This window comes from Barbus barbus, assembly GCF_936440315.1.
Source record: "Barbus barbus genome assembly, chromosome: 31".
In the NCBI taxonomy this organism is placed as follows: Eukaryota; Metazoa; Chordata; class Actinopteri; order Cypriniformes; family Cyprinidae; genus Barbus; species Barbus barbus.
Genome location: NC_136759.1, coordinates 6268970 through 6280643, shown reverse-complemented (window position 1 = coordinate 6280643; position 11674 = coordinate 6268970). Strand labels below are relative to the sequence as shown.

Below are 11674 nucleotides of genomic sequence, written 5' to 3'. Positions count from 1 at the left end.
TTTTCTAGGTGGGTAAGAGCCAGGTGGAGGGTGGAGGAAATTGCATCGTCCGTAGAGCGGTTTGGACGGTATGCAAACTGGAGCGGGTCAAGTGTGTTGGGGAGGCTGGTTTTGATGTTATGCATGACTAGCTTCTCAAAGCACTTCATCATGATTGGAGTCAGTGCTATGGGACGGTAGTCATTGAGACAGGACACAGGTGATTTCTTTGGTACCGGTATGATTGTTGTGGATTTGAAACACGTGGGGACGACTGCCTGACTCAGCGAGGTGTTGAAGATATCTGTTAGGACATCTGTCAGCTGTGCAGCACAGTCTCTCAGAACACGGCCAGGTATGTTGTCAGGACCCGCAGCCTTGCGTGGGTTAATCCTAGATAGGGTCTTCCTTACGTCGGCTGGGGACAGACAGAGCGCCCGGTCGTTGGGAGGTGTGGGCAGTTTTTGTGCAGGTGTGTCATTCTGCATTTCAAACCGTGAATAAAAGTGGTTGAGTGCATCGGGGAGGGATGTGTCCTCATCACAGGCCTGTGGCGGGGGCTTGTAGTCAGTGATGGTCTGAATGGCTTGCCACAGGCTCCGTGTGTCTCTGCTGTCTGTGAAGTGGTTGTTGATTTTTTGGGCATATGACCGTTTTGCTTTTTTGATGCCACAGGACAGGTTGGCTCTTGCTGTTTTGAGGGCTGCTTTATCTCCTGATCTGAATGCTTCATCTCTGGTCTTTAGCAGCCCACGAACCTCTGCTGTCATCCATGGCTTCTGGTTTGCACGTGTGGTGATGGTTTTGGTGACTGTCACATCATCAGTGCACTTTTTGATGTAAGCAGTCACAGTTTCAGTGTACTCATTCAGGTCTGTGTGGTTGTTGTAGGTGGCTGCCTCTTTAAACATATTCCAGTCTGTGTCCTGGAAGCAGTCCTGCAGTGCTGAGGTGGCATTGTCTGGCCATACTGTGATCTGCTTTTCAACCGGTTTGGTGAGTTTGAGAAGTGGTCTATATGCTGGGATTAGCATAACAGTGATGTGGTCGGAGTACCCGAGGTGGGGGCGGGGTTCAGCCTTGTAAGAGTCCTTAACTGTTGTGTAAACAAAGTCCAGTGTGTTGTTTCCCCTTGTTGTTTCCCCTTGTTTCCCCTTGTTGCAAAGTTCACATGTTGGTAGAACTTTGGCAAAACTGTCTTTAAGTTTGCGTGGTTGAAGTCACCGGCTATGATGAAAAAGCCGTCGGGGTTATTTGTTTGTTGTTCACTGATGGCGCTATACAGTTCACGAAGCGCGTCCTTAGCGTTTGCACACGGGGGGATGTAAACCGCAACGATAACAATGGCCGTGAACTCCCGCGGCAGATAGAACGGTCGACACTCAAGAAACTTCTATCTGCATCTTTTATTTTCAAACAAACAAACATTACTAAGGTGATCTGGAAATCCATTAAAAAAAAGTTGCATCTTTTGTAGTCAGTTTCTGTATTGTTTCTTGAGTAACCATGCATTTGCATTTCTCTTGTATTTATCACCTCCTACGACATGTGCAAAGCGGTGGGCAGGCCTAAAGAGGCAGTGGTGAAGTAGGCATTGGTTTTCTGCAGCCTTCAATTAAAGCTGTTTCTGCACAATGAGGAACTTTCGAGTTCTGAAACTTACAGGATGTTTTTATAGCACAATGACCACTCATGTGAACTGACATCTCAATTCATGTCCCATTTAAGGCCTAAAATCATTGCATAGCATGTTACACAGCAAAATAATACTTATTCAATTTCTGAGGAAAATAATAATTATTCAGTTTCTGAGCAGATTGTCACAATGAAAGTTTCTTAGCCGCTTCTTGATACATTTGACTTAACAGTTTCCATGATAAATGCAGATATTTATGTTTTTTTTGTTAGTTTTTTTTCACCATGCACCTCAGTGTGCCAAAATCCTCAGTGAGTATATTATTTATTTCTACCATTATTAAACTGGAAATTATTTATATGATTTCAAAAGCTGCCCTGAAGTATGTTATTGACTGACCTCTGTGTCCTTTTTGTTTTGTTTTGTTTTTTTAACTATTACATAAGGGTTATGATTATGAGGCTGTTTACACCAACATGGATCTCAACGCGTATGGAAATGTCTGATGATAATGAACAACACAAAGTTCAACAGTGTTTTTTTTATGCTCAAAGTAATAAATGAATGTCTTCAAATATAATCACTTTTTTTGAGTCTGTAGCTTGTATTGACTTAACTGATTTTATAAATGTTTTTTCTGCTTTATTCTGCCATTTATCAACACTTTCCAGCATGCTTTTGTGAAAACATAACTATAAATAAAAAGTGGCATCAATTCCAGCATTGCTTTATTTGCATTTTCACTATCATCATCAATATCATAGAGCATACAACAACAACAACAATGTCAGACTACGTGCCTGTGTTCGTGCTGCAGAACCTACTGAGCTCATTAGTTTTATTAAAGCAAAATCTTCTGCTTTGTGTGTTAGTTTATATTCAGCGCGCAAGGTTTACGCACATGGTCCAAGTCTTCTTCTCTGTTTTTTTTTTTGTGTATCTCTGTGGCAGAATTACAGCGCCACATATTGGTCTGGCATGTGTACTACATCGTTTTCAGTCGGTTTCAGTGATTCCGTGTGGACACAGATATTTCTTGAGACGACTCCGTGTTTACGGAATTTGAGGCAAAAAAAAGATCGGATAGGGAGAAACCCGTCTTCGTGTGGACGTAGCCTGTTACTGATTATGACACAAATGAGTAATGGGAACAATGAAAACACAAACAAAACATGGGAAAGCAAGGGAATACAAACCAAAAGTCCATGAAAACTAAACCAAAGCTGATCGTGACAGTTCACTTTGGAGTTTTGTAATTTGTTTTTAAATTTACCCTTGTGTCAGAGTCAGAAATGATGGCGTTCTTGTCAGGAAATGCTATATTACACATTGGAGTTAGACATTCGAGTGATGAGCTCTGACACTTAATAAGATCAAGGAGATATGTTTCATGCTGCTAGGCGTTGGTCTCATATCAGCAAACTGGCTGAGCTTCATTTAAAAAAACAAAAACGTTTCCTTTCTTTCACTTCTCTTATTTTCTACTTTTCTAATCTTGGTAATAGGTTTGTTTCTCAATCCTCTACAGAGGACTACTGAAAAGGTAAGAATGAAACATTTAAGTATGTTAAGAAGGAGACTGAAGGGTGGGAGACTTTGACTTGTTAAGTTTATTTTATTAAAGAGAGAGAGAGAGAGAGAGAGAGAGAGAAGAAATTACTCTGAAAAACTGTAGTATTCACATTTTTTCCGAAATGGTCTACAGTGTTTTAAAGATTCAGTGTGGAGAATATGTCACCTTATTGGACTCTGTGTTTGCTAATTATTATTAGGCTACTGCATTTTTTGAGCAAAACTTTAAAGTTTGTCGGTTGCTGACTGCTTAACAGAAGTTACTCCCATAATTTACACTTGGCATCAGGAAAAAGGAGGATAGATAGAAGTTATAAACTGATAAGTTATGCTGAACAGAATGCTGTAAATTTAACCATATTCACTTTTAACATTGGTTTTTGTTTATGTATTCACCCAGGAACATGAAAGCATCGCTTTTTTTACTTTTTCAAGGTAAAGTGTCTGTTTTCCACTTTTAGGCATGTTCTGTTACAATAAATGTTTTTATGCAATTAATATATTACATAAATGTACACAAATTGAGGCTTTCTTCCAGGGCTACTTAAATCCAATACCACATTCCAAAAATCTTACATAAAATTATATGAAACAATAATACAAACACTAATATTTTGAAAGAAACTTGCAACATTTTGAAAGAACTCACAAACCAAAGTGCAGAAAATAAGCCTCTGCAATGGAAATGTATGTCTGTGTGGCATTTTGAGGGCATGTTGTCGAAGACATTGAGCCCTTTCACACATACAGACTTTTTCAGAAAATTACCAGTACATTGCTGCAAAGATATCATGTGTGAACAGGACGATTTAAAAAATACCGGTAAATTTGTTCTGGCAATTTACCGGTATGAGAAGTTGTAACATTACCAGTAAATTGCCGGAATTCTGCTGTGTGTGAACGCAGAAGGAAAATTACCGGTATGAGCACGTACGAGTTCAGAACGCGCTGACGTAAGACGTCTACTCCGGGCCAATCATAATATTCTGACGCAGATGATGCATTCACTCCACACTTTCCCATGTATAATCTGCCCATGTCCGTTGCACAGACCTCTGTGTAGCCTATACACATGCGTTTTCTTTCTCAACTGTTCACTTAAGAAAAAAAAAACGCATACTTGCCAGGACGGCCATTTTTGTGTAATTTTGTGTGTATTTGGCCATTTAAGCTCAACAACAAACTACGAAAAATAACTCAATATGATACTGGCTATAGGGGGCTTTGGATGTGACTGTGAGTGCTCAGCCTTAATCACTTAAACTGGCCCACCGATGTGATCAGCTGAATGCTCCACCTCTCCCTCATCTAATCACATGCCAGATCCATCACCCCGCTTTGTTCTAGGACCTCGAAATGTACAAATTAAGCACTGGTTTGTAGTCGTCTATTACGATGTCTCTGGGACAAAAGCAGCTGCATGAATGTGAAAGTTTGAAACAAAAATGAAACCAACAAAAAGACTGACCGCATATACCCCTCCATGTTTACAAATACAAGCGCAGCCATTGGAGGTTAATGATGTCACATAATTTACCAGTATTTTGGAGTGGATGTGTGAATGGTGCTTTTCCGGAAAAAAGACGGAATGATGTTGTCTGTGTGAACAGTGCATTTTTTAATTTACCGGTAAAGTCGTTCCAGAAATTTTACGGCAATTTGCTGGTATTACTGTGTGAAAGGGGCTACTCTCGACTCAAAGATGGAGGCTTTCTAAAGATTACAACACCCAGGTCACCTACCAATGAAGACTAGATGGACAGAAATTGGTTGCAATTATGTTGAGACTATAGCGACAGCCTATAGCCGCTGAGAGGCTAAGCAGAAGAATATAAATCCATGACGCATTCCTATCCGTTGCATTCTTTTTGAAGATTTATTAACACGATGCAACAAACAATTGCATGATTAAAAAACAACTCAGAACAGTCATCAGAAAGTGAGCGTTACTGCTACTCACCCCCTCTCTACACACGCATGTCAAACAGGAAACACAATCAGGTAAATATCCACCTGCACCCATGTGACCAAACACCTGGAAATACAAAATAAAAGACAGACATTTTCTGAAATAACAGAGACCAAAGGACAATATGTAATTACCAAAATTCAAATTCCTTGGCTTCTTATGTCTTCTGTAGTACATTGGCATGATACATTTAATTGAATTCATAGTGTATATCCATCTAAAAACTGTAAACAGATTCTACTTGCTTCCTCAATATCACATTTGAATCACTTCAAAAGCTTTTCATACCATTTCTCTTTTATTTTCCAAAGACAAAATCAATAATGACAAGATTTAACTATCATATAATAACAGCTAGCCATACATCTTTACCCTGCATGTTTATAACAGCCATAAAGAGCTAATTCTGCCGACACACAATGTAAACTGTTATACATTATTCTAAAATTATTAATGTTAACAACATCAGCATTGCATGACAATGAGTAGGCTATAGTGTGTATTAGCCTGTACATTTTAATTTCTGTACAGTCTAATCTCTAATTGTAATACCATTTCATATTAATAAATTATTTTAACCCAAAAAGCAAACTATGCTCCCTACGAACTGGTTGTTTTTAAAATACAAATCTTTTGTAATCCCAAATCTGTAATCAGAAGCACATTTAAAACTGGAATATAATTTAATTTCATACACATGTGTTTCATAAACACATAATCCTTTCTCAAAATGATACATGTAATTATTCCAGATGCTCTGAGAAAAGACTATAAACGAGCTGCCACCTACAGGATCCTCACATGCAATAGCCTACTAGCCGGGACAACTTCTTTATGTTTACAGATGTGACATAATGACGTACCTACCTGTATCACTCAAATTAGACAAAAAAAAAACATTATTATAAGATAACCGTTGTGAACTATGGAACTATGAGTAAGGTGATAGTTTTTAACACTGGCTGGTTATGTAGTTACTCAAATATTGATTTCGGATCATTTTTAACCCAAAAAAGTTACAGACTGCAGCTTTAAATGAACAAGCAGCCATTAATGACTCAAACTTTTGCCCCACAGGTGTTCTGCTGTATGATACTTTGGGATGGGAAGTGAGAATGCCGAAACTCATTCACGGCCTCAAAGGTTCCTGTCTGGTCATACCATGTTCTTTCAGCTACACATCATACCCACCTGTAAACCCACGTAGAGTTGTGTGGTATCAGTACGTCTCTAGAGGTTATCCTTTAGTTTACGATCCATTGTATCCAGATGATGTCATTGAGAAGTTCAGAAGGAAAACTAGTTTATATGGCAATCCTTCAAATCGGGATTGCAGTTTGCTGATTACAAGACTGGAACAGTCCCACCATGAAGAGAAAATATATGCATGGATTGACCCTGAAAATGTTGGAAAGAGCACCTATGCATTTTATGATGTCACCTCTACAATTCAAGTTGATGGTACGGCAATACCTTATTTTTCAAAATTAGCTTGATTTCCTATCTAGTTGCCTAATATTGACATTTCTATTGTTTGTAGCAAGTCCACAGCTGCCCAGCATCAGTGTTTATGGAGGTGAAAGGACGGGTGACACCATCACAGTAGCATGTTCAACTTTTCACACGTGTCCATACAGCACACCAACCATCACTCTGAACGGTATAGAAGGATCTGATCAAATAGACAATGAGAATAGTAAAGATAGCCTTTGGAAAATCACTCTGACACGCACAGGTGTTGTAAAGACAGAGCGCTCGACTATTCAGTGTTCAGTAACACATTATGGTGGCATAACAGTGAGAGCTACGAAGGACAAAAGTGCAGAATGTAAGTAAACACAAATATGAACTACTTTGTGTGATATTAGCAGTAAGTTCAGTTTAAATGTCACAGTTGGACCTACAGATATTACAAGATTTCAGTTCAATTTCAGGTGTTCATCAACAAATAACGATTGAGCCTGAACTGGCAGATGTCATAGAGGGTGTCGCAAAGAACTTCGTTTGTAGCGTCTACCATTCCTGTCAGAAAGAGCCAACCATCACATGGAACTATGAGAACATGCAGGTCACAAAGGGGAGAAAAACACTTTCAGGTTTAAATCGGGTCACCTACTCCGACATAACATTTCTGGGTGCAAAAGTTGACCATGGGAAGAAACTGATTTGCACTGCAAATTTTTCTAGAAAAAAAATGACAACCTCTGTCGTTTTACGTGTACAATGTGAGTAAGCACAAATATGAATTGATGTGTGTGCTATCAGTTTAAATGTCACAGTTGGACCTATTACAAATTTTCCGTTCAATTTCAGGTGTTCATTATAACATAACGATTGAGCCTGAACTGGCAGATTTCACAGAAGGTGTTGCAAAGAGCTTCACTTGTAGCGTCTACCATTCCTGCCAGAATGAGCCAACCATCACATGGAATTATAAGAACATGCAGGTCACAAAGGGGAGCAGAACACTTTCAGGTTTAAATCGGGTCACCAACTCCAACATCACCTTTCTGGGTGCAAAAGAAGACCATGGGAAGAAATTGATTTGCACTGCTAATTTTTCTGGAGGAAAAATGACAACTTCTGTCGTTTTACGTGTACAATGTGAGTAAACACAAATATGAATTGATTTGTATTGTATTAGTTTAAATGTTACAGTTGGACCTATTACAAGGTTTCAGTTCAATTCCAGGTGTTCATCATAACATAACGATTGAGCCTGAACTGGCAGATGTCACAGAAGGTGACGCAGTGAACTTCACCTGTACCATCTACCATTCCTGCCAGAACGAGAATCCAAACATCACATGGAACTATGAGAACATGCAGGTCACAGAGTGGAACAAAACACTTTCTGCTTTAGATCAGATCAGCTATTCTAGCATAACCTTTCTGGGTGCAAAAGAAGATAATGGGAAGAAACTGATATGTACTGCAAAATTTTCTGGAAGAGACATTGAAGCATCTGTTGTCGTAAATGTGCAGTGTGAGTGATTTATTAACATACTGTCTCATTCATGTCTCATCACTGTTTTCTATATTGATATTGATTTCTATTTTGGTGAACCTTTGTTGATTACTTTTATTTTGTATACTCTGTGCAACACTTTGGTCAACTTTGGTTGTATTTAAATGTGATACATATACAGTATATACATACATATAAACATTTTAAATTTTGTTTTAAATAATACAAATTATTTACGTTTTTCCTGTAGCTCATACTTTTCATTGCTATACCTGATAGATCAGTTATGATATCATAAGTTAATAATAATGATTATTCCTTTTACCCCCTTTCCATCATGAGGCAGACCCAGTGCTCATTGGCCTGAAGACTATTGGTCTTTACATCCTAACACCCTCACTTGTGTTCCTTCTGGCTTGTATCCTTGCTGTAGTCATCATATACAAGAAGCGACAAAGGTAGCACTTTATCTATGTTTCTTTAGGCCAGGCATTCCTAAATGTTTTTTGTCAGCTGAACCCCATAGAGGTAAAATATTTACCCTGTGAGATCTTAAGTTAATATTTCAATAATTTAATTTTCTAGTTATTGGTCACATGGCATGCAGGTAAACCAATGTATTGAATCTTTTTTCAATTGGTGTTCTATTTTGATTATTTTTACTTTAAAATTATTTGTATAGACTACAGGGCTGCACGAGTTGGCCAAACATGATTTTGCTATTATATATATATTATTTTGCACTTTTCTGCAACAACATTTCAAATCTTATGCAAACGTTTTATAGTGCTGCTGTTGAAAGCTTTCAGGGATCAAACTGAACAAAAAATATTTGCACTGACTTTGTACAACTAGACTTTAAAGTGGATTCAGAAACCCAATCATATTGAAAATAAATAAGCAATGCTTATCTAGTTAGATAATCTAGATAATCTTTTTTACATTCTTTCTCTCGCTGCTTTGCTGCTTGATAAGATAATATTTAATCGTCTAATTTTCTGTACCTTATTTTAAAAGTTATATTTTAGTGTGGGTTTTGATGACTTTGAAGTCACATTGATATGCTGCAGTGATGTTTAGTATTTTTAGTCAACATGCAGATATCATGCAGATGTGGCGCTGCAGCAATGAAAAGCATTCATCTGGAGGTCAAATAAAACAGGATCTAAAATAAACTAAATAGAATTCAAACAAAAGGTGAAAAAGTTAGTAAAATTCACAACATCATCTTCCTTTCTTACACATGACATCTGTTCTCAGGTCAAAAGATGCAATGTTTGAAAACAAGCCTTTCTCCAAACCTCAAATGCCGTCACCAAAGAGGTACAGCACATTTGAATCCATATAAGTCTAATTTCTTCAAAATAACAGTATATTTTTGGTATTTAAATGGAATATCCACAACATTTACATTTTTTCCCCATGCATCTCAGTGATACAAAACCCTGCTCTGTGAGTATATTATTTACATGGTGTTACACAGCAGAAAACATACTTCTGTGAGGAGTATTAAAATATGCTATTGACTGATGTCTTTCTCTCTGTTCTCTCTTGAAATATTCTATTAAGGATTATGATTATGAAGCTGACTACGTCAACATGGGTGAATTCAACGTGTATGGAAATATCTGATGAACATCAACATCAAAGCAAAATGGGCTCAAAACAGTGTGTGTAAAAATGATTACCAATGTTAGATTTTATTGATAATAACAAAACATTTGTCATGCATATCTGCATATCTTTTTAGAATTCCAGATCTAATCAGCTTGGTTAAGCAAACAACTGCTGATTTATGTTTATGAACTATATTTGTAAGCTGATTTTATATTTTATTTTATTTATTTTATTTTCTACTACTTTTGTACCTGATTATTAAACATGATTGAATTATTTTAATGTTCAAACAGTGACATTACAAACTGAAAGTGAGGCTGTTTCTTAGAAATGCTTTATGGTACTGAAACAAACTTTAGTGCATGTCGTCACCATCCTGAGAGTACTTATATATATATATATTGCACAGTATGCAGACAGCGCCACCTAATGGTCAACAAATTATATTTTCCTACTGGATGTTTTGTTTAAATATGTAAATAAATACAAAGTCTGTTTCAGACTCTGTAGTTTGTATTCACTTTAACATGAAATGCATAAATACTATCTGTATTACAAACACAAGTTTGCAATGTATGTTTTTGTTATGTTTGTGCATTATAACCATTAAATCCATTACATTTTCTATTGTGTTTTGGGCAAGGTTCCATTGTTTTTTTGTTGTTGTTTTTTTCAGCAGGGATAGGCTACACCAATACTCTACATTGCTTACTGTGTTTGCTTTGCAAGTTTATTTGTGCACTCCTAGGCTAGAATGGGTTATTATTACTTTGTTTGTGTGTGTGTGTGAGTGAGTGAAGTGATGTGTGTGAAGTGAAGTGACATGTGACTTGTGTATATAAATATGCATGAGCATAACAGAAACATTCATCTCTGTTACATTGGGTTACATCAGCCATGTATTTTTAAACATTTTCTTAAATGCTATATTTAAACATGTTTTCTTTTTAATGTAATTTTCCGCTTTTCCCCCACAAACAACATTAAGGTATTTGCACAAACCTACTTATTTATGTGGGGGGTTTGTACTGTTTTTGTTGACTTCTTTTGGATTCCCTTGATAGCGCAATGGGGACTGCCTGAGCGCAGTGGACCCTAAAGGTATCGCGAGATCTCACTAATCATCACTGACACTCAGCCAGATGTTTTGAACTACAGAGGGAGCTGTGCTAACATATTTGAAAAGACCCATGAAATATGTTTTCCAAATACTTGTAGGCTATATTACATAATTCCAATTCCTGGAAAATAACAGGAGATGATGTAATGTTTTGGATCACATTTACAGCAACAAAAAGGACGAATACAAAGTTATGACCCTCCCCCACACAGGCCAGTCTGATCATCTGTCCCACTTTCTCACCCATACATACAAATTTCTCATTAGAAAAACAAAGCCATCTGTTTTAACAAAAAGGAAAGGGCCTGAGGGGCTTCCTCTGTACTTCAGGACCTATTTGAAACCATAAACTGGGATTTATTTGCACAACAAAACATAGAAGACTACACATTCAGTATCATGTCCTACAGTTCTGCATTGACAGTGTCACACAGCTGAAAAACAAATCAAATGGCTATCCAAACAACAAACCATAGATGACACAAGCTCCGGCCGAGGGACCAGCCTTCAGGTCTGGAAGAGGAGCATCAAAGGAGCAAAAGCAGCCTATAGGAATAAAACTGAAGGCCATTTCAGTAATGGGGACCCCTGACAAGTATGGCAGGGCATCCAGCACCTTTCAAATGACAAAGATTCACTGGCCTAGGAACAAAATCACTACTTCACCTGCTTTGAAGTCAATATGGATGAAACTGAGTCTGAGCTGTTACCATCCATTGACAGCCTGACACCTTCTATCAGCACAGCTGAGGCCAGGAAAGTGCTCTGTAGTGCCCATACTTTTCCATTCCAGGACCCACATAGACAAGTATC

The 11674-nt window shown here is 37.7% G+C and overlaps 1 protein-coding gene across 2 annotated transcripts; it reads left to right on the top strand.

Moving 5' to 3' along the window:
- Positions 1 to 3042: 3042 nt before the first annotated feature.
- LOC306851196 (Schwann cell myelin protein-like) lies at positions 3043 to 10389 on the top strand. 2 transcript variants are annotated; one of them, XM_079387344.1, is made up of 11 exons: positions 3043 to 3158; positions 3588 to 3622; positions 6234 to 6617; positions 6697 to 6984; positions 7091 to 7381; positions 7470 to 7760; positions 7849 to 8142; positions 8471 to 8582; positions 9385 to 9447; positions 9558 to 9576; positions 9694 to 10389. In XM_079387344.1, exons 2-11 carry the CDS (start codon positions 3592 to 3594, stop codon positions 9754 to 9756), a joined length of 1836 nt encoding a protein of 611 aa, XP_079243470.1. In that variant the 5' UTR covers positions 3043 to 3158; positions 3588 to 3591; the 3' UTR covers positions 9757 to 10389. The 2 variants fall into 2 exon arrangements, with proteins under 2 accessions (XP_079243470.1, XP_079243469.1); XM_079387343.1 differs by lacking the exon at positions 3043 to 3158 and having other exon boundaries at positions 3495 to 3622.
- The last annotated feature ends 1285 nt before the right edge of the window (positions 10390 to 11674 follow it).